General features: G+C 39.0%; 7 protein-coding genes across 7 annotated transcripts; 4 read left to right on the top strand and 3 right to left on the bottom strand.

The window, feature by feature from the left end:
• Positions 1 to 358: 358 nt before the first annotated feature.
• LOC105686482 (mitochondrial import inner membrane translocase subunit TIM50-C-like) lies at positions 359 to 2,642 on the top strand. Its single transcript, XM_012401358.3, has 8 exons — positions 359 to 575; positions 856 to 1,208; positions 1,280 to 1,399; positions 1,478 to 1,585; positions 1,676 to 1,807; positions 1,903 to 2,026; positions 2,129 to 2,232; positions 2,295 to 2,642. Exons 1-8 carry the CDS (start codon positions 434 to 436, stop codon positions 2,382 to 2,384), a joined length of 1,173 nt encoding a protein of 390 aa, XP_012256781.1. The 5' UTR covers positions 359 to 433; the 3' UTR covers positions 2,385 to 2,642.
• Positions 2,553 to 5,880, bottom strand: LOC105686480. The gene is made up of 12 exons (XM_012401355.3): positions 5,750 to 5,880; positions 5,382 to 5,638; positions 5,204 to 5,305; positions 4,986 to 5,119; positions 4,828 to 4,918; positions 4,635 to 4,757; positions 4,355 to 4,553; positions 4,131 to 4,266; positions 3,837 to 4,060; positions 3,486 to 3,751; positions 3,233 to 3,406; positions 2,553 to 3,158 (listed from the first exon to the last, which is right to left on the bottom strand). The coding sequence occupies exons 2-12, from the start codon at positions 5,626 to 5,628 to the stop codon at positions 2,719 to 2,721; spliced, it is 2,136 nt and encodes a 711-aa protein (XP_012256778.2). The 5' UTR covers positions 5,629 to 5,638; positions 5,750 to 5,880; the 3' UTR covers positions 2,553 to 2,718.
• Positions 5,881 to 5,897: 17 nt separating this feature from the next.
• Positions 5,898 to 7,389, top strand: LOC105686483 (mitochondrial mRNA pseudouridine synthase RPUSD3-like). Its single transcript, XM_012401359.3, has 4 exons — positions 5,898 to 6,121; positions 6,203 to 6,392; positions 6,465 to 6,663; positions 6,750 to 7,389. Exons 1-4 carry the CDS (start codon positions 5,905 to 5,907, stop codon positions 7,266 to 7,268), a joined length of 1,125 nt encoding a protein of 374 aa, XP_012256782.2. The 5' UTR covers positions 5,898 to 5,904; the 3' UTR covers positions 7,269 to 7,389.
• On the bottom strand, positions 7,379 to 8,215 carry LOC105686485 (39S ribosomal protein L34, mitochondrial). The gene is made up of 3 exons (XM_012401361.3): positions 8,074 to 8,215; positions 7,825 to 7,970; positions 7,379 to 7,755 (listed from the first exon to the last, which is right to left on the bottom strand). Exons 2-3 carry the CDS (start codon positions 7,863 to 7,865, stop codon positions 7,482 to 7,484), a joined length of 315 nt encoding a protein of 104 aa, XP_012256784.2. The 5' UTR covers positions 7,866 to 7,970; positions 8,074 to 8,215; the 3' UTR covers positions 7,379 to 7,481.
• Positions 8,055 to 13,549, top strand: LOC105686486 (putative elongator complex protein 1). The gene is made up of 11 exons (XM_012401362.3): positions 8,055 to 8,574; positions 8,648 to 9,076; positions 9,154 to 9,648; positions 9,725 to 9,942; positions 10,021 to 11,577; positions 11,647 to 11,840; positions 11,910 to 12,174; positions 12,277 to 12,413; positions 12,483 to 12,637; positions 12,722 to 12,788; positions 12,863 to 13,549. The coding sequence occupies exons 1-11, from the start codon at positions 8,125 to 8,127 to the stop codon at positions 12,934 to 12,936; spliced, it is 4,041 nt and encodes a 1,346-aa protein (XP_012256785.2). The 5' UTR covers positions 8,055 to 8,124; the 3' UTR covers positions 12,937 to 13,549.
• LOC105686484 (geranylgeranyl transferase type-1 subunit beta) lies at positions 13,116 to 15,225 on the bottom strand. The gene is made up of 4 exons (XM_048659500.1): positions 15,087 to 15,225; positions 14,198 to 14,906; positions 13,739 to 14,099; positions 13,116 to 13,664 (listed from the first exon to the last, which is right to left on the bottom strand). Exons 2-4 carry the CDS (start codon positions 14,729 to 14,731, stop codon positions 13,543 to 13,545), a joined length of 1,017 nt encoding a protein of 338 aa, XP_048515457.1. The 5' UTR covers positions 14,732 to 14,906; positions 15,087 to 15,225; the 3' UTR covers positions 13,116 to 13,542.
• On the top strand, positions 14,929 to 17,960 carry LOC105686481 (mitochondrial import inner membrane translocase subunit TIM44). Its single transcript, XM_012401357.3, has 8 exons — positions 14,929 to 15,347; positions 15,689 to 15,841; positions 15,925 to 16,170; positions 16,275 to 16,479; positions 16,549 to 16,697; positions 16,753 to 16,941; positions 17,031 to 17,205; positions 17,299 to 17,960. The coding sequence occupies exons 1-8, from the start codon at positions 15,345 to 15,347 to the stop codon at positions 17,544 to 17,546; spliced, it is 1,368 nt and encodes a 455-aa protein (XP_012256780.2). The 5' UTR covers positions 14,929 to 15,344; the 3' UTR covers positions 17,547 to 17,960.
• Positions 17,961 to 18,015: the final 55 nt, after the last annotated feature.

Raw genomic sequence — 18,015 nt, 5'->3', positions numbered from 1 at the left:
AAAATAGAAAAAATTGGAAAAAAATTGGGAATAAATTTGGGATGGTGTAACTTCAGTTGCGTATCATGGAACCCTTCCAGGGCTAGGGAAAGATGCAGTAATTGAAAAATTAATTGAAAAATCGAAATTTAATTGGAATAAATCGGATGAAATTTTAAAACAAATTGCGAATAAATTTATATCTGTACTTGATACAATTTAACTCTGTTATTCGTTGGAAAAATCTACATCCTTGGATCGTTGGATAGAATAATAAATATGCTCTGAAATTTGATAGTCAGCGTTCAAAAGCTATCGAGATATTTTTATTCTGCTGCGATAACTCGACCAATTCGATAGGTAGATCAATTTCATCTCTCGAAAACGTTCGAGCAAATAATTCCGAGTGAGTACAAGAAAACGGTCAAGCAAATATTTGGAGTGTGTGAAAATAATGGCATTTGCGACGAGAGGGTTACGAATATTTTGTAAAGTATACAATGGCAGCAGATCTGGAAGCTATTCAAGTCTTCGTCAACTCACTCCAAAAATATCGACGGTTCAGGCTGTCAAAAAGTTTTATTACAGCACCGGTCGTAAGTACAACTCGCCTTCGCCATAACCTTGCTCGAAAAAGTCTACGAATGAGACGTTCCCGTTTGTTATGGAGGCCGCATTGATTCATCAGAAATTCATAAACCATGAGAATCATATTTTCCAACCGAATCAAAGACACATTTTTCAAAAAAGTGAATTTTTTCAGTCATCTGTCTGCTTAAAACTAACTGAAAGACCGAGGGGCACTTCTTCACATTCATGTGGATATTCCCATTTCTTTGTCATATGTATAGTTATTTTCTTTTATTTTGTCATCAGCAAGTCGGCCTGGGATAGCCGGTAGTCTTACAAACATACAATCGTCCGTGAATCATAATTTGAAACCAGGAGGTAGTTTAGATGGAAAAAATGAAGAACAAACTCAGGACGAGGAGCAGAAGAAACAAGAAGCAGAAGATAAACAGCAGCGAGAACATTCTTGGAAAATGATGAAGTACAGCTTCGCATTCTTTGGAATATCTATGAGCGTGATGGGCTCATTTTTAATATACGAATTAGCTAGACCCAATTTTGACGAACAAGGAAATGTCGTTGAAGATGAATTCTCTAATTTACCTTACTTCGAACAATTGTACAAGAGGCTACGTAGGGAATTAAACTACTATAAAAGGGTACTATATTATTCTAATTTTTCATAGCTCTATCTATATCTCGATTCTTATTTTTTTACCTCTTTGCACAGCTCGTTCAAGAACCAAGCAGAGACAAATTGCTCCCGGATCCTTTACAGTATCCGTACATGCAGCCTCCGTACACTTTAATTCTTGAGATGACGGATGTCTTGGTTCATCCTGATTGGACGGTAAGGATTAATTTTATACGTTTTGGTTGATTATCGCGTCTACTTTCATTCAATGAATCGACGAATACCACTCAACAGTACCAAACCGGTTGGAGATTCAAGAAGCGACCAGGGGTCGATCAATTTTTGGAAGCAGTTGCGCCTCCTCAGTTTGAAATTGTGGTTTACACAGCCGAACAAGGGATGGTATGTATAATCTCAGACTATATCAGCTGCCAAATTTCTGCTGACCTACAAAAAATATTCAGCCGATATCAAGTGTTTATGAATTTTCAGACCGTATTTCCCATTCTCGACGCCCTCGATCCTCAAGGATTCATAATGTACAGGCTTGTCAGAGACGCCACTCGATTTGTGGACGGACACCACGTCAAAGATCTCGCTGCTCTAAACAGAGATCTGAGTAAGGTATGTAGTTTGTTTTAGTTAAATTTAATACTATATTTCAATGAGCTCTCCTTTTAACGTATCGTCAAATTATTGTCAGACATTCGGCTTTGCAGGTTATCGTAGTTGATTGGAATAAAGACAGCGTGAAATTTCATCCTGAAAACACATTGAAGTTGCCTAGATGGAAGGGCAACGACGACGACACGACCTTGTATGATTTGGCCGCTTTCCTCAAAAGTACGTCACCGCATTTTTGTATTAATTTATTATTTCGCAGAGCGGTCAGAACGCACAAAGTTCTGGTAATAATATTAAAAAAACAAAAATTATTCTTCACAGTGATAGCGGCGACAAATGTAGAAGACGTCCGGGACGTTTTAACGTATTACCAACAGTTTGAAAATCCTCTAGAAGCATTCAGAGAAAATCAGCGAAAGCTTTTGGTGAGTGATGAATGATTCTTGGTAAGGTTAACTGAAAATATCTCACCGCTTTGTCATTTCAGTTACAAATGGAGGAGGATGAAAATAAGTCATTGAAAGAAGGAAGCGTTTTAACATCAAAATGGAAGCCATCTTTTTTGCGAAATCGTTAATAACTCGAAGTAACGAGAACTGAGACGAAGTTATTTCTTGGCATTTATTGTCACATCTGGTACGTACAGTGAATGACAAAAAAATCATAATCATTTCGGAGTTCGCGAATCAGTGAAACATCTATGACGCTAATCGTTGTCAACACGGTTAATTATCGTTATAAAATATCGTGTCAAAGAGTAATTTATTCAACATGTTTCAATTGCTTGTTACAACACATTTTGTAAATATAAATACATATACAATGTAATTATAAACGATAAAACCTTATCTCTTCCTATCTCTGATTCCGAACCCTGAGGGGTAAAAAAATATTTCTCTGTGGCCTGTGGATCAAAAGCCAGCGACAAACTTGCGTTTTTTCGCGGTCCTCGTTTTGCGAGTTACCGGAGCTGGTGCGTCGTTTATGATTTTTTCGGTCAAAGAATCGTTGAGAGCAAAACTTGAATTTATGTTCTGAGATACGCTGATCAACTCTTGGCTGTTGTAACCTTCGTTGGACTCGTTGAACATGTCGCCTTGCGACAGAGTCGGATCTTGCGACTGCGTAAGATTCTGCGAAGAAGTTTTTTTTTCTAACCAACTCAGAACTTTCTGGTGCGGTGTGATGGAGTAAGGCACAGAGTCTTGCCTTACATCCCAAACCGACAAAAGTTCCGGGGCTAAGATATCGATGTAAGAACTCAACTTTTCCATAGATTGAAACCACCTAGGTTCAAACTCTCGCGCTTTTGGTTCGTAACTCTCCAAGCGTAGGCCAGTGTTGGTCATTTCTATCGATACACAAATTGTGTCGGTTAGTTTTACTTCAGAGCTTTAATGATGGCAGAAGAGGTTGCGTTCTCACCATTCAGGATGTGTGTCATATCCGCTTTCTCCGATATAACCAACGGCTTTACGGTTTTTCTTTGTTTCAAACACGCCTCTTCCCAAGCGTCCATCGCCAACAAAGACCTGTGATTTGTTTCTGCTATACTTTCTGACATTTTCTCATGCGTTATGCACTGGTAGAATATGTCACCTTATAATGGAAAGAAAAAACAAAATATTAAAGCACGAGTAGGCACAATCATTTCATTGGATAAAGTATCTGTAGATACCTATAGAGTTCTGAGTGAAGAATGTTACATCGTTGGTGTCGGTTACGTTCAAAGTTGTTCCAGCGTTGCAGAGTTCTACTCTAGTTTTTATAGTTGGATCTAGACACATTCCTTTGTCTCGACACGCTCTCAGTGTCTCCGATATACTCAAAGGCATAAATGGCAGACTGTGCGAATGCATGTCAGTATCGCTAGTCCAATTATTTATAATCATTGTGCTTTCCCCGGAGAGTTGACTGGATAATGTGATGATCTCTTCTTCGTTTCTATAAGGGAATTCAACATCAGTCTGTTGAAACTATACATATAGTTGCCTAAACGATCCCCGTGAAGTAAGTATTCAATCATTACCTCAAGACGATTCCAGAAAACAGCGGAGCACTTTTGAATTGATGGGTCCATTTTTGTACAACGGATGATTTTCCGAAACGGCTGTCGCATAACAATAGGCTATGATATGTTCCTAAATATTGAAAAAATGGATTGTGTTTGCTAGCGTCGTTCAGAGAAAGTTTTTCACATAATTCCAAATTGTATTCAGGACATAAAGTCAGAGTAGGTCCATCCAGAGGCGTCTGAAAATATAATAAATCTAAGAAAGACGAACCCATTAACTCCGAACAGCATATTGGCGTATATTCTTACTCGCAGGTCGATGTAGTGTAGACAACATCTGTCAACGAACGTAACCAAGTTTGGATCTGATTGATTGAATCTCACGCTGGCCCAATTATCCGTTATTGAACTCGACTTTGGCATGGATGTACTGCTCACGTATTTCCTGTTGGAAATTCAAGAGAAGATTACAAATACGAGGGATGAGAGTCAATTCTTTTTTTTTTTTGCTGACACAAAATAGAGCAAAATACATTCTGTTCAAGTCCCAAAGTTCCACTGATCTCTCGCTATTGACTAAGCAATATTTATTCAATGAAACGGGATTCAAATCTGCACTGACGTAAGGTGAATCAGATTGTTGTCGGTGTATTTCTTCCAATTCCAATTTCCCTTTCATTGTAGAGAGCGTGTAAAAGCGACAACTGTATTTTTGTCTGGTTAATATTTTACCTGAAATTACAGGGTTACAAATTTTTTTAACAAGAAGCTAACATTTTTTTTTCATCAATCGTTACCAAAATAATTACTTACCGACATTGCCTGCCGTTACGGAGTGTCTTATTTCTTGTACTGGACTCTTGATAGCGCATTTTGCTGCCATGCTAAGGTCTGGCTTCCAAAGTGATTTGCTTTTTTCAACTATTGGTGTAGCGACTAGAGAAGGAAAATTGAAGTGGAATGAATTTGGGATTCAAGTCGTAGGCTCTTGATGTTTGTCGCTTACCTAATTCATTGGCATATGGGAATAACAAAATATGTCGATCAGAGAGAATTATTTGATCGAGTGATCCTCCTGTGCAATACCAGTTGTATTCCTGCAACAATGTAAGTTAAAGATCAATGATGAAGGTATGTTTACCGATTGCTCAGTGAGGTACGTACTCCTTCGAAATCAGGATCAGGATCTGACTCTAGGATACTGGCCAACTCAGCCACATATTTTGGAATCGTGGTTTGCTTAGTGTGGTCATCTTTCTCCTCCCATTTTACATTTTTCTTGCGAACAACTGCTAAGTCTGAAAAGTATTACCAATTGAGTATCGCAAAGTCTTCTAACTTGAAAACTCTGAGAGAGCATTGGTTTAGAATACCATACTCACCTCTTCTACGTTTTTCATGATACTCGGTTATTCGTTTTATGCGGTCTTTGATTTTCGATTTAACTGCGAGTAGCATCAGAGCTGGATCTTGGTTCTTCAAGACTGAAATATGCAATGTTGAAATTGAATTCCCATCACTATTTTTGACGTACCTGAAACCAGCAGATCAGAAACTCACCACATTGCGGCAGCCTTGCTGGTGGCAACAGAGGCTTTGGTAGATCAGAACTGTACGGGAACTCTTTGAAGAGACCCATGATCAGATTGTCCTCATCATAATTCTCAACATTTGGGTTCTTGCAGATATTGTAACCAGGAACGGTGTGGTGCGGATAAGCATTGAGAAAGGATTTTTTTAACTGACCCTGTAAATTGTTGATGGCGTGCTTGAAGGACGCCGATGGTTCACCGCTATCTGATGCCATTTTTGTAGTTCTTAAATAAATCAAATTCTAAAATGCAGCGTTGATGTGTAGTTTCTGTCCTCATTAGTAAGAAGAAAGCGACTACTGAACGGCCTAATACAGTTGCTAACCCTTGGCTAACCTCAAGTTGCTTGACAGCTGATTTTCGCCGGACACGCGTGAATAACCATAGTGGATTAACGAGTAAATTACTTATCGCATGTTTGTCATTCGGATCGGGTGCAACTTGAAAAGATGCTAATAAGGATTCGAATACTATTTTGAACTTTCTATAAAATGAAGAAAACTTTACACGGGATTTATGAGTGTGCGTTGGTCCAGAATTTTGGAGTATTCAGCGCAAATAGGTTATCGCTGAGAAGGAATTACAACACAGAACCTAAAATCACCGAAAATGACAAACAAATCAAGCATCCCTACCAAAATTTACACCCTTGGAAATCCATTAATGAGTTTTCTAAGCACCTGCTGGATAACGTCCTTTATAATGACGGTAATATAATTATTCGAATTACAGTCTTTATCCTATTTCAATAACTTTGTCCAAATGTTTACTGATCTTTATGCACTTTAGGTGGTGTAGTTGTTCTTAATAAACCATATGGTATATCGAATAAACTCCCAAAAGATGCTACTCCAGATTCAAGCTGGAACCTGGACGTCGGCATACCAAATGCCGTTGACTATACTTTGGCCCAAGTTTTACCGAACATATCAAAGGAACTTGGGTATCCATCACTGTCGATCGTAAAGTCACCTGAAAAGTATTAAGATCTTAAGATTCAGTCTAGGAATTGCTTTAATTCAGTGAAATGCTAATCAGCCATTCTTCATAGGCATACCAGCGGGGTTGCGATCCTAGCCGACACTGAAGCAACGACTAATGCCGTGCTGAAGTCTCTAGCTCGTGCTCAGTGTGCTAAAATTTTCTCAAACACTTACTGGATTGTAACAACTAAATTACCCAGAAGCAATTGTGGACAATTGAACTTAGCTATCACAAAAAAGGAGAGCCCTTGTAGAAGTTACAAACAGGTAGCTAGCATTTCGATTGAAAATTAAGAAGATGTGCACCTCAATTTCACGAACTATGATAATTTTTTGAAATATTTTATTTTCAGCCCATTATTCTGACTGAATGGGCAAAAAATGATGTCAAAAGAGGTGTGGTTAAGACATTTGACGTTTCCTATCGCAAAATTTCAAATTCCCTTGACAATTTATCGTCTTTAATGGAAATTAAGTGTTTCACTGTGAAGTGGCATGCGATTCGAGTGTTCGCTTCGACAGTTTTATTGAGTCCGGTCTTGGGTGATAATATACACGGATCTCGAGTGAAGAAAATTCTAGGAAAGTATCTGCAGATCAGTCCGTTTGTAGACGCTGCGAAAGAACTGCCGATACTAGAACCGGCACTTTTGAAAAAACTGAATTTATCATCGGAGCAAAGGATCATAATTCCACCGCACATACATTTGCGTGAAGTGATACTCCCATCTTTCCCTACACGCGGAAAGGAGGTGAAATTTGTAGCGCCATTGCCTACCGGTTTTGAATGGACTTGTCAGCAGCTGCAATTCCGAATACCTACCGAGAGTGAAGAAACTCCACCTGAACAGTACCTGGTTGCCTCTCAATAAGTCTACATCTTCCATAGAAATTTGAATCTTAAACTAAATGCCAGCAAACTGATCACGTACCCAAAATATTATTGTAAATAGAAATTAGTGAGAAATAACAATAAAGAAAATCAGTTTCTAACTGTTGCAAAGTTTATTCAATGTGAAATAAAGATCATTGTAACTGTTCTGAAATACCAGCTATTAATATTTGAAAGACAATTTATATCACGTTCAATGGCTAAGCACATGTCTTCCTTTTAAAATTCTCCTCATCAGAATTCTTCTGCCGCTGAGTGTGGACATTCTTTTCCAGTAGCCGTGTCGTTTGATGCGCCTTTGCTCCATTGGATAAGGAAAATGATTACGTACGTGAGTTCGTACAGGGATCAACGCCCAACTTCCTCCTGTTACGGTATTCTCGATACCCGGAGCACACAAGCCCTTTGTAATCAAACCTTGGGACACAGCGTGGAGCTGCCTCTGAAGGAACCTCGGAGCAACTTGCCTGCAAGGCAATTGGATATAACCTTACCATGTTTATCTATTAAGAATCAATAATTAGAATTCTATGTACCTGGTGGCATTCAAAAGCGTTGACGCCAGTATTCCGAACATCTTCTATTGTCTCCGTTCAATGTACTTGAATTATATTCAAAAATCAAATAGAAATGTATGATAGATTTGCACTGGATTTGTCGACCCGCTGAAGTCGGTGGTTCTCTGAAATACAATTCGACGGTCGATTATCGAAAAAACCAAGGATAACCTAATATTTTCTGATTATATTTTGAACGGTCCATATTCGTGACATGTTGTTACGCACGTGTTGAGATTATTTTGAAACCAGTACGATAGTCGAGTAATTATTAACGGGATGAAGAATTTACGTGTGTTAGAGCATCGTTACTTGGACCTGCTAAGTGCTAAGGATAATCCTAGTTCTTCGTCACTAATTTTATCCGAAGCGGATAGTCTTTGCTGCCTATCTAATGACAGCGGTAATTTTTACGTCTATAAGGAAGGCAAAGTTCATTGCTTAACTTCACCAGGATTATCGTTTCACCTGGGCAACGAAAATGCGGTGAATTCAAAAATTATCGGATTCGAATATTGTGATATCACATGCAAAATCTACATTGCTTATGCTTGTGGACAGTTGTATACTCTCGAGCCCGACATACCTGATTCGATAGCAGAGTTCGAAGCACAATTCAGTGAGGGATTGCAGGTGATGACTTTCAGCCCAGATCTCGAAATCGTTACTCTAGTTACTGCTAATGAAACTGTCATACTGATGACATCGAGCTGCCACATACTTACCGAGGTAGTAAAAACTATTTAGTATCGTTGTGTACCATGCCAGAGATGCAGCTTCTTAAAGTAGACTTTTATTTCAGGTAAATTTGAATTCCAGAGATTTTGGTGAAAAACAATTCGTAACTGTCGGTTGGGGTAGAAAGGAAACTCAATTTCATGGCTCTGAAGGTAAATCGGCGGCAAAAGCAAAGCCCTCGTCAATCGAAAAGTCTGAATCAGATGACGGTCTACCTCGAATCTCATGGAGGGGTGATGGCACTTTGTTTGCGGTCAGTTTCCTCTCAAAAGAAACAAATATACGTCAATTTAAAGTGTTCGATAGAAAAGGAGTTCTTCAATTCACTAGCGAGCCATGTACGGGCCTGGAACAAAATTTGGCCTGGAAACCTTCTGGCAATTTAATAGCAACGACGCAGAGATTTCCAAATAAACACGTAGTTTCACTGTTTGAAAAAAATGGATTGAAGCACCGCGAATTCACTTTGCCATTTGAACCAAAGGAGATTTTGGTAACCAACAGTTTTATGGATTGTTATAAATGATTCACGAGATACAATTTTGTATTTATTGATTCCGAATTTCATAGGTTAAAGACTTACAATGGTCTAGTGATTCGGATGTACTAGCAATTTGGTGTATCACCATAAATGATGATACTAATTTCGTTCAGTTATGGAGCGAGAATAATTACCACTGGTATTTGAAGCAGACGATATTATTTTCCACCGATAACCCGCCCCTGTACCTCGCTTGGACCGCCGACCCTAAACTTGGGAAGACATTGGTGATTTTGACAAAAGTAAATTATTTGACCTACACATTCTATTGGACCATCAATCACAGCAGTGGCAGAACAGAAGACGATAAAGCCCTTGTCGGAGTGATCGACGGAGATCGAGCACTTTTGACCGGCTTCAGGGTCGGCGTTGTCCCTCCACCAATGGCTCACCAAGCCCTTCAAATTGACCAGCCGATAAATGAGGTGGTTTTTGGACCAGAAACCAAAGATAAAGATAGCTGGATAAATACCAACGTCCTATTCGCCGTTCTCCACAATAATCAATTAGCGTTTTACAAACAGGTACAATTTTCACACACGAGCTTTGGATCGAAGCCGGTCTAGCGACCCCAAATATCTTCATTACTTCCTGTTCCAGGTACCAAACTTTGTCGAATACGGGCACATAAAATCATATGAGATCGAGTGGGAAGTCTCGAACCCGATATCGTCGTCGGCCCCAAATTTTATGCATCACTTTTTGTGGTATAAAGAGGACTCGATACTGTGCGCCGCAACTTTGGGGACGAATTCTCTATTGTGCGTTATTCAAATGGACGGTATTAGCCCGGCGAAAAACGGCCGACTTATCGTGCGGTAAATATTCTCCTAATTAAAATTCACGGGATAACCTGCAAATTTTCTTTTCTTACTCTCTTACATCCTCGGTCGTAGGGATACCTATCGAATGAATGGGACTATTCAGCATATCGTCGGCAGTCCGAATCCGGATGTCGTTTACATTATGATGGACAGGGTTGTTTACACGTACAGCAAAGAGAAAGGAGTGAATCAGACGGAAATATCTGTCAACGCGACGTGCCATCAGATGAACGTGATAGAAATTGAAAAGAAGCATGTAGTTTTGTGCCTGAGCGATAGGTACTGTCTCTACGTCAATGGCAAAGAAATTGCCAACAACATTACCAGCCTCTTTGTCCATTCAGAATTCTTATTATTAACCACGTTACAACATACTTTGGTAAGCATTACTTTGGATGGCAGTGGATTCGAAAAACTCCTGACACAGGATTTGACTGTAAAACCATGGGAGGGTGCGGATAATGAAAAATTTATATCAGGCTTGAGCATAAGGCGATTAGAAAGAGGTTCGAAGCTCATAACTGCGGTTTCTAAAGACACTAGAACTATCTTACAAATGCCCCGTGGAAATTTGGAGTGTATTCAACCGAGAGCATTGTCGCTCTATGTCATTGGCAGATACTTGAACGAATTGAATTACTACTCCGCTTTTGATTTGATGAGAAAACAGAGGATCAATTTGAACCTATTGGTCGATCATGACCCAAATTTGTTCATCTCAAATGCTGATAAGTTTATCGATGATATCAAAAATCCAAATTGGTTGAGTCTGTTTCTATCTGATCTCCGAGAAGAGGATGTTACTACTACGATGTACTCCAGTTGCTATCGCCAGAAAACACAAGACGGTAAGTCTTCGAATCAGATACCTGGCTCTGGCGATAACTCTCAAAACTCAAGCAGCAAATCTGTATCGGTAATACCAGAGAAAGGCAAAATCGAAAATATTTGTGAACTCTTGAGGAATCACATGGAAGGAAGGCCCGATACAGACAGATTACTTTTGCCTATCCTCACCAGTCTGGTGAAAAAACAAGAAATCAAAGACCTGGAAGCAGCTTTGGTCAAAGTAAAAACGATCAGAAATCTGGAAAATGAAAATGAAAATGAAAAACAGTTCCGTAGCTCGTCTGAAGAAGCTTTAAAATATCTTTTGTATTTAGTCGATGTTAATACCTTGTTCGACATCGCACTCGGAATGTATGATTTCGAATTGGTGATGATCGTCGCCGCAAAGTCGCAAAAGGATCCTAAAGAATACGTTCCATTTTTGAATAATTTGAGGCAAATGGACGAGAATTACATGCGCTATTCCATCGACGTGCACCTCAAACGCTTCGAGAAGGCCTTAAATCACATTTCAAAGTGTAACGAAAGATTTAATGAGTGTATCACTTTCGTTAAAACACAAAAGCTATTTTCACAAGCTCTAAAACTGTTCCCTATAAACAGTAAGGAGTATAAAGACATTTCTGAGATCTACGGCGAATATCTTATCGATGCCAGAAAGTTTCAAGAAGCAGCTATTATGTTTACCCGAAGCAACTGTCTCGCCAAAGCTCTCAACACCTTTACGCTAGCTGGAGATTGGCGCGAAGCTATCGTTGTTGCTAAACAAATGAAATCGAGGTGAGAAGAATTGCCATTGCTATAATCCTGCCTGCCCCACTTGTACCTACTGTAACCCTTCGTTTTCAGTGTTGCAGAGTTACATAATTTGTGCGAGGTTCTTGTTGCAAAACTGAAAGAAGGCAGAAGATACGCAGAAGCTGCAATCATATTGACGCAGGAATTGTGCAACTTTGAAGATGGCATAGCCACTCTCTGTGAAGGTAAATTATGGCAGGATGCGCTGAGGGTTGCTTACCAGGTAGACCGTCTTGATATTATCGGTAAGTAGCTACGAACATGCGTATGAATCATGAATTCAATTTTCCAATCTCATCACCGCTCTTGTACAGAAACGCACATAAAGCCCGGTGTTTCGGAACATGCGGATTACTTGATTTCAAAAATCAATGAAAATCGACAAGATTTTACTAAGCATAAACAACGACTGAAGATCGTTAGAGAAGAAAAGTTACTTAGAGAATCCCAATCTCTGTACAATACCGAAGGTGATTACGATCCCAGTGCTGCGAGAGGAGAGTCGGATTTGTTCAGTGACACGACTAGTATCGCCGGTTCAATTACAAGTCGTGGATCGCAATCTTCCAGAACCTCGGGGCGAGTATTTCAATTATTAGAAAACTAGTCTTACCAGCACCATGATGACAGATTGTTGACAGTTATAACCTTAGCAATGAGTTTAACAATTCTTCAATACAGGCGGAGTTACCGATCCAGTAAAAATCGTAGGAAACATGAAAGAAAACTCCACAGTTTGCGCGAAGGTAGTATTTACGAAGACATGGCTTTGATAGCTGCATTGCATGGAATCGTGACGAGTGCATATGCGTACAGAGGTAATTTTATTTTCTTTTATAAAAAATTGAAGGTTTTTTCTTATCATCACAATGTCAAATATTTTTCAGCCGAGGTAAATATCCTGGCAAAAATGTTGCTACGTTTCTACAACGACACTCGCGCAGAGAAGTTGCAAAATTTGCTCGATGAGTTTTTGAATGAAATTGAAAGAGGCAAAGCAGATATTTGGATCGATAACCCGAGCAACAATACCTCCAATTTAGTGAGTGTTTTAACCTTATAGCGAAATTCATCTCTTGTCTCGATATTTCTGTAATTTTTTAATATAATTTGACGTATCTAATAGATTTCTGGGAAATATAACGAAGTTTCTCAATCCGTTCAAGAAGGTTCTACGCCGGAAGTGTCACTTGGTAAGGAAGTTGTATTCTCACCAATTAATTACAAAATCAAACTTTGTGTTCAATAATCGTTCGTAATGTTCCAGCACCCCATCTTAGGTATCCTCCCACAGCGAATCCAATCATTTGGAAACTGGAGATGTTATCTCTGCAGACCTGATTAAAAAAGTTGACGAAGGATATCGGGAGTCAGACCGTTATTTCAGAAGCAAATGAGCACATTAACGTAAGAATTCTGAAGTCACCAAATTTTGTTTTCAACATAACCTTCTTTGGATTTCAACTACGCGGAGCAGGCCAGATTATTCGAAATGTGAAGAGTGAAAATTGCGACGATAATTATAACCAGACTTTCAATTTAATGAGATAACAGTGACAATATTAATTGACAAGTATACAGGATTCCTCTTTTACACCTAAATAATACACATCATAGTTACGCGTTACATTCGTTTTATGTATATCAAAGTTATAACGGAATGGCATTGTCGGCATTGAGTTTCACGAAACTTGAAAGTGATCAATGAAACTCACCATCAAATATATATATATATAATATCACTGTAACAAAGTCTTTTGTAACTATGTCAACTTTGATCACTGCGTGTGACCTTTTCTTTTCTCCAGTTAAAAATTACTTGCCATTCGTATCAAATTATATGTATATGCGGTGTTAGCGCTTCAAATGTGCTTTGGCGTGTGCGCTTGATATGAAATCTAAAGTTTACCCAATGTAATTATTCTCTAATACTATACAACGTGAGAATCAGTCACTTGCCCAGGTTTTGTGTATTTCTTCTAACTGGGCAAAGGCACTCTGAGAGATATTTAGGGCTGCGTTAACTCCTTGCAAGCCAGGCTCTCCCAGAAGGCTTAAACCACAAAGTCCTGAAAATATCCAATCACGTTTTATTGCCTCAATATCTATAGTAAAATTGATATCGATGAATTTTCCAACCTACCCAGGTAAGTGTGCAAAGGATCAGGTGGCGAGTTATCAAATTTTGCCAAACCACCTAACACTGAGTCCTGCGTCGTGAGAACATAAGCTCGGTTTTCCGTTGCGTCTGTGAAATGTCTGGCACCTAATATTTGGAGCGTGGCTCCGACCCAGAAACTGTAACACGTGTCTTCATGTTTATTGGGTCTTCCATGGAAACCACCGACTTGCCTCATTAGACACCAGTAACGTAGTCTATTCATTTGTTTCTCAGTCAAGGTTTTCGTTAATTCGTCCATTAAAAATAAACTCGCTACGGCGCAGAATGTACTGCCGCCGTGCGATTCTAGTCCGGGCCCTTGGCCAATTCCGCCATCGTAAGACTGAAAAATCAAAATAAATAGTAGGCGTTAAATCCAATCCCAATTGGTACTCTACAGCGGTAGAAATGTAGCATATTATACAAAAGAAGTTTGCTCACAATGCTTTTTGTGATGTAATCTATAGCTTTGTGCTTGTCGATGCCAGACCAATCGTCAAGTATGGAGGAAATGCAACATGCGCAGTATATGAACCTCATGTCGCTCTCGCTGCCTGTCAATGTTGCCGTAAATGATCCGTCGTCATTTTGACATGCCCGCACACCTTCGATGATGGATTTCTTATCGACGCGACTAAGATCATCTCCCAAAGTGAGAAGAGAGGCCAATCCGAGGTAAGTCATCGTCAAATGACCGGTTTGATACCTGCTGGCATCATTTGATATCGATGTGGATCCCTGAAAACCAGATCGAGGTCCAGCTCCAGATACCTGGAGTTGGTAGATCCATTCGATAGCCTCCGTTCGTTTCTTTTCATTAAGAACGTCGAGGGAGTTCAAGACATCCAGACCAGATAAAGCGAAGAAGGCAATGGTTAACCTTATGGAATCGTGGATTGCCAGTTGATTGGGTAAGAGATGAATGAACCTTTGAAAATATTGAGCATGTTGAGCTTTGGCTAGCTTTGTCGTCATATCTTCTTATTAATGTGGAATTTCGAAAGTTGAGATCGCGTTGTTTTCAGGAGAAAGTATGAGGTTGTTCTTCTAGTTGTTCCAGCCAATCGTCAAAACGGTTTGATCACTTTTAACGGTTTTGACATTTTTTTCAAATTCGTTATAACCACACCTTTTCACTGGCAGTCAAGTCCTGTGGCGGTGAGGGAAGAGTTTATTAATACTAGTAAGTTTTCCGGCTCATTCACCAAATGCCACAACCGAGATAACATTACGAAGCGAATAGAAAAAATAAACCTGTCAGGATGACATTAGATTTCGGATAGAACAATAAATATTATTAGCATGGAAATTATTTTATGCGCAAGCTCACAGGTCTCCATGAAGTATTACAGATGAAAAATAATCACAGGTAAACGAATAAAACGGAACATTGCGAATCGTTACTTTTGCGGAAGATATAAAACCATGTAAAACATATCTTTGTAAAATATACTGCACTCGAATAATTATACATACGTCGATTATCACAATTCACAATCATATGAATTACCGGTAGATGTCTCAACCTCGACGCTGCTTCTTTCATCAAGATTTTTAGTTCGAAGGTCGGGATAAATCGCTTGTAAAAATGGTAAATATTACATAGTACACTAAAATTAAAGATACTCGCGTAAAAATACTAATTTAAAGGAACGTTATTAGCTAAAATTGTCGAGCTATCAAAATTTAAATTCTGAGAAAATTTAACTTGAAAACCGGCAAGAGGCACGATACTGGTTTAGGTTAAATTTTACAAGCATTCTTGCGTTTTTCAACACTTTCTTACCAAGGATTGATCGTATATTTTTGGGATGATAAAATCAATACTGACAACACATCTGCCGTAGAAATACCGCTGTAATTTGTAACAAGTATCTCTCCGTTCGACCTGTCATTCAGACTTTAATTCTTAAAATGTTCATTTGCCACCAGAATTTCATCGCTGGTCGATCAAACTTGGGTGGAATTGTCCGAGTCGCACAGTTTCCCCACAAGTATCCAAACGGTTACAGAGATGTAGCAAAAATTTGGAACGCTACCCAGACGCTGTTACAAATTGAAAACAGCGATTCCAGATGTACTTGCGTAAGTTTGTTACATATTCATCAGAACTTGTTAGTCACTACTGTGAAATGTAGTAACGTAGTAAAATGATGGTGTGATTCCAGATGCGTTTGTATTCGAGTCCGGCGCGTAGACCAAATTTTTTTTCACAATTCGTGGACAACATCAAACAAGAGATGCAAAAGAATAAAGAGATGAAAGAGTCGTTGAAAAAGTTCCGCGAAGAAGCTGAAAAGTTGGAGCAATCCGAGGCTCTGAAATCAGCGAGAGAAAAGTTTCACAGTGTTGAATCGGAAGCTAGTAAAAGTTCAGAAGTAATCAAGGAAAAGCTGGACCATCTAAAGGAAAAGGTAATGTGTTGAAATAGATTGATAAAAATTGGATTTCTCATTACCGTCTCTTATTTTTTCTTACTTCTACTACAATTCTATGGAGATCAATCTTGTTTTTAAAGGTTCAAGGAGTGTTGGAAGAAGCCAGTAAATCGGAAATTGGTAAGAAGGCGGGACAACTAGGCGAAGAAATATCACGAACAGCCAAAGACGCAGCGGAAACACTTTCCGAAAAAGGTCAAGCCTTTGGAAAAACTGGTGCGTTTCAAACGATATCACAGACTGCGGAGGCTGTTCGTAAAGAGCTTGATCATCACGGCATCCAAGGTAAATTAGAAAAATATCTGCTGACCGTTATTACTTAGCAATACCAGACTGTATTTGTAATTTCTACAGGCCGGGTTTATGTTCCACCTAAAAAATTAAGGAAACGGAAAGAAGTGCCCGACGTAGCTGATGAAAAACCTGTCGAAGCTAACGAGGAAGCCACCGGTGTCGAGCTCCATAAAGACTCGAAATTCTATCAATCCTGGCAGAATTTCAAGGTACTTAAGTTTTCCTCAGGTCAATTTTCAGAGGTTTCACTCCGATGTGTTTCAGGACCACAATCCGTACGTTAACAAAGTTTTGGACTGGAAAATAAAATACGAAGAATCCGACAACCCCATGATCCGAGCGTCTAGGCTGCTTACGGACAAAGTGACGGATCTCATGGGAGGACTATTTCAAAAAACAGAACTTTCGGAAACGTTAACTGAAATCTGCAAGTTGGATCCAAGTTTTGACAAGGTACACCGTACTCCTTACACGATTATCTCATCAGAGTAAAAAATTAAGAGATGTGAGATGAAGATTATCGACTTTGTTCCTCCAACTAGGTCAAGTTCCTCAGAGATTGTGAAACGGATATAATTCCAAACATACTCGAAGCAATGGTAAGAGGCGATATAGAACTTCTAAAAGACTGGTGTCACGAAGCCCCGTTCAACATTATATCGCAGCCTTTGACGCAAGCAAAGAAACTAGGGTATTATCTGGACAGCAAAATCTTGGGTAAGATTATGTCACGTAAAGATTTTCCTGTATCTTAGCGACAAGAGATTCATTTTGTTTTATTGTTTCGTTTCGTTTTATTAATTATTCCAGACATTGACAACGTTGATCTCGCCATGGGTAAAGTAATGGAACAGGGACCAGTGTTAATAATTACCTTCCAGTCGCAGCAAATAATGTGTGTGAGAGACAGTAAACATCAAGTAGTCGAAGGTGATCCTGAAAAGGTTATGCGAGTGAATTACGTTTGGGTATTATGTAGAGACCCTTCGGAACTGAATCCAAGAGCAGCGTGGAGACTGTTGGATTTGAGTGCTAATAGTGCGGAACAATTTGTGTAATTTAGAAGCCATTAAAAATAATCATTGAAAATTTGTTAAAGATCTTTTTCTTTCAGCGGATTCATGACATTTTATTATCGCTTCCGTTGACTGATGAACAATTCCGGTCATATGTACAGTTAGAATGAAAGATTCTTTTTTTAATCTTAAACACATTATTGTGTTACAAATTACGACTATGACTTGTAAATAATTGACTTGCTCCACAGAGAGCCTCTAAAAGATCTCTCCGCAAGTTATGTAAATTATATAGAAAAATATCTGAATTTATTTATTAATTAATTAGTCCGGGTTGTACGCAAACCGATTGATTAATTTCATCAGAAATTATTTGTCTGTACAAAACGTTTCAGAAGCGTGAAATCAGAACCTGAATATTTTTAAATGTTAAATAAATAATACAAAACCAAAAAATATTGACCTCTCACCTCTCTGCTTCGGGCGAAGAATATTTCAAATTACCAGCTAC

The sequence above is a fragment of the Athalia rosae genome, chromosome 8 (assembly GCF_917208135.1).
Source record: "Athalia rosae chromosome 8, iyAthRosa1.1, whole genome shotgun sequence".
Classification (NCBI taxonomy): Eukaryota; Metazoa; Arthropoda; class Insecta; order Hymenoptera; family Athaliidae; genus Athalia; species Athalia rosae.
The sequence above is the reverse complement of the archived record's forward strand: the minus strand, read 5'-3'. Positions and strand labels throughout refer to the sequence as shown.

What these genes read in the sequence shown, in the direction of transcription:
- LOC105686482 (XM_012401358.3), top strand. Translation starts at nt 434, where the DNA reads ATGGCATTTGCGACGAGAGGGTTACGAATATTTTGTAAAGTATACAAT. An exon ending in AATTAAACTACTATAAAAGG is followed by an intron (nt 1,209 to 1,279) that starts GTACTATATTAT and finishes CTCTTTGCACAG; the next exon opens with CTCGTTCAAGAACCAAGCAG. An exon ending in TGGTTCATCCTGATTGGACG is followed by an intron (nt 1,400 to 1,477) that starts GTAAGGATTAAT and finishes ACCACTCAACAG; the next exon opens with TACCAAACCGGTTGGAGATT.
- LOC105686486 (XM_012401362.3), top strand. Translation starts at nt 8,125, where the DNA reads ATGAAGAATTTACGTGTGTTAGAGCATCGTTACTTGGACCTGCTAAGT. An exon ending in GCTAAACAAATGAAATCGAG is followed by an intron (nt 11,578 to 11,646) that starts GTGAGAAGAATT and finishes CTTCGTTTTCAG; the next exon opens with TGTTGCAGAGTTACATAATT. An exon ending in AGACCGTCTTGATATTATCG is followed by an intron (nt 11,841 to 11,909) that starts GTAAGTAGCTAC and finishes GCTCTTGTACAG; the next exon opens with AAACGCACATAAAGCCCGGT.
- LOC105686484 (XM_048659500.1), bottom strand. Translation starts at nt 14,731, where the DNA reads ATGACGACAAAGCTAGCCAAAGCTCAACATGCTCAATATTTTCAAAGG. An exon ending in ATTACATCACAAAAAGCATT is followed by an intron (nt 14,100 to 14,197) that starts GTGAGCAAACTT and finishes TTGATTTTTCAG; the next exon opens with TCTTACGATGGCGGAATTGG. An exon ending in TCCTTTGCACACTTACCTGG is followed by an intron (nt 13,665 to 13,738) that starts GTAGGTTGGAAA and finishes GGATATTTTCAG; the next exon opens with GACTTTGTGGTTTAAGCCTT.
- LOC105686480 (XM_012401355.3), bottom strand. Translation starts at nt 5,628, where the DNA reads ATGGCATCAGATAGCGGTGAACCATCGGCGTCCTTCAAGCACGCCATC. An exon ending in TCATGAAAAACGTAGAAGAG is followed by an intron (nt 5,120 to 5,203) that starts GTGAGTATGGTA and finishes AATACTTTTCAG; the next exon opens with ACTTAGCAGTTGTTCGCAAG. An exon ending in TATGACACACATCCTGAATG is followed by an intron (nt 3,159 to 3,232) that starts GTGAGAACGCAA and finishes GTGTATCGATAG; the next exon opens with AAATGACCAACACTGGCCTA.
- LOC105686481 (XM_012401357.3), top strand. An exon ending in TGGACCATCTAAAGGAAAAG is followed by an intron (nt 16,171 to 16,274) that starts GTAATGTGTTGA and finishes TTGTTTTTAAAG; the next exon opens with GTTCAAGGAGTGTTGGAAGA. An exon ending in TGGATCCAAGTTTTGACAAG is followed by an intron (nt 16,942 to 17,030) that starts GTACACCGTACT and finishes TCCTCCAACTAG; the next exon opens with GTCAAGTTCCTCAGAGATTG.
- LOC105686485 (XM_012401361.3), bottom strand. Translation starts at nt 7,865, where the DNA reads ATGTTCGGAATACTGGCGTCAACGCTTTTGAATGCCACCAG. An exon ending in ACGCTTTTGAATGCCACCAG is followed by an intron (nt 7,756 to 7,824) that starts GTACATAGAATT and finishes ATTGCCTTGCAG; the next exon opens with GCAAGTTGCTCCGAGGTTCC.
- LOC105686483 (XM_012401359.3), top strand. Translation starts at nt 5,905, where the DNA reads ATGAAGAAAACTTTACACGGGATTTATGAGTGTGCGTTGGTCCAGAAT. An exon ending in TAACGTCCTTTATAATGACG is followed by an intron (nt 6,122 to 6,202) that starts GTAATATAATTA and finishes TATGCACTTTAG; the next exon opens with GTGGTGTAGTTGTTCTTAAT. An exon ending in ATCGTAAAGTCACCTGAAAA is followed by an intron (nt 6,393 to 6,464) that starts GTATTAAGATCT and finishes CATTCTTCATAG; the next exon opens with GCATACCAGCGGGGTTGCGA.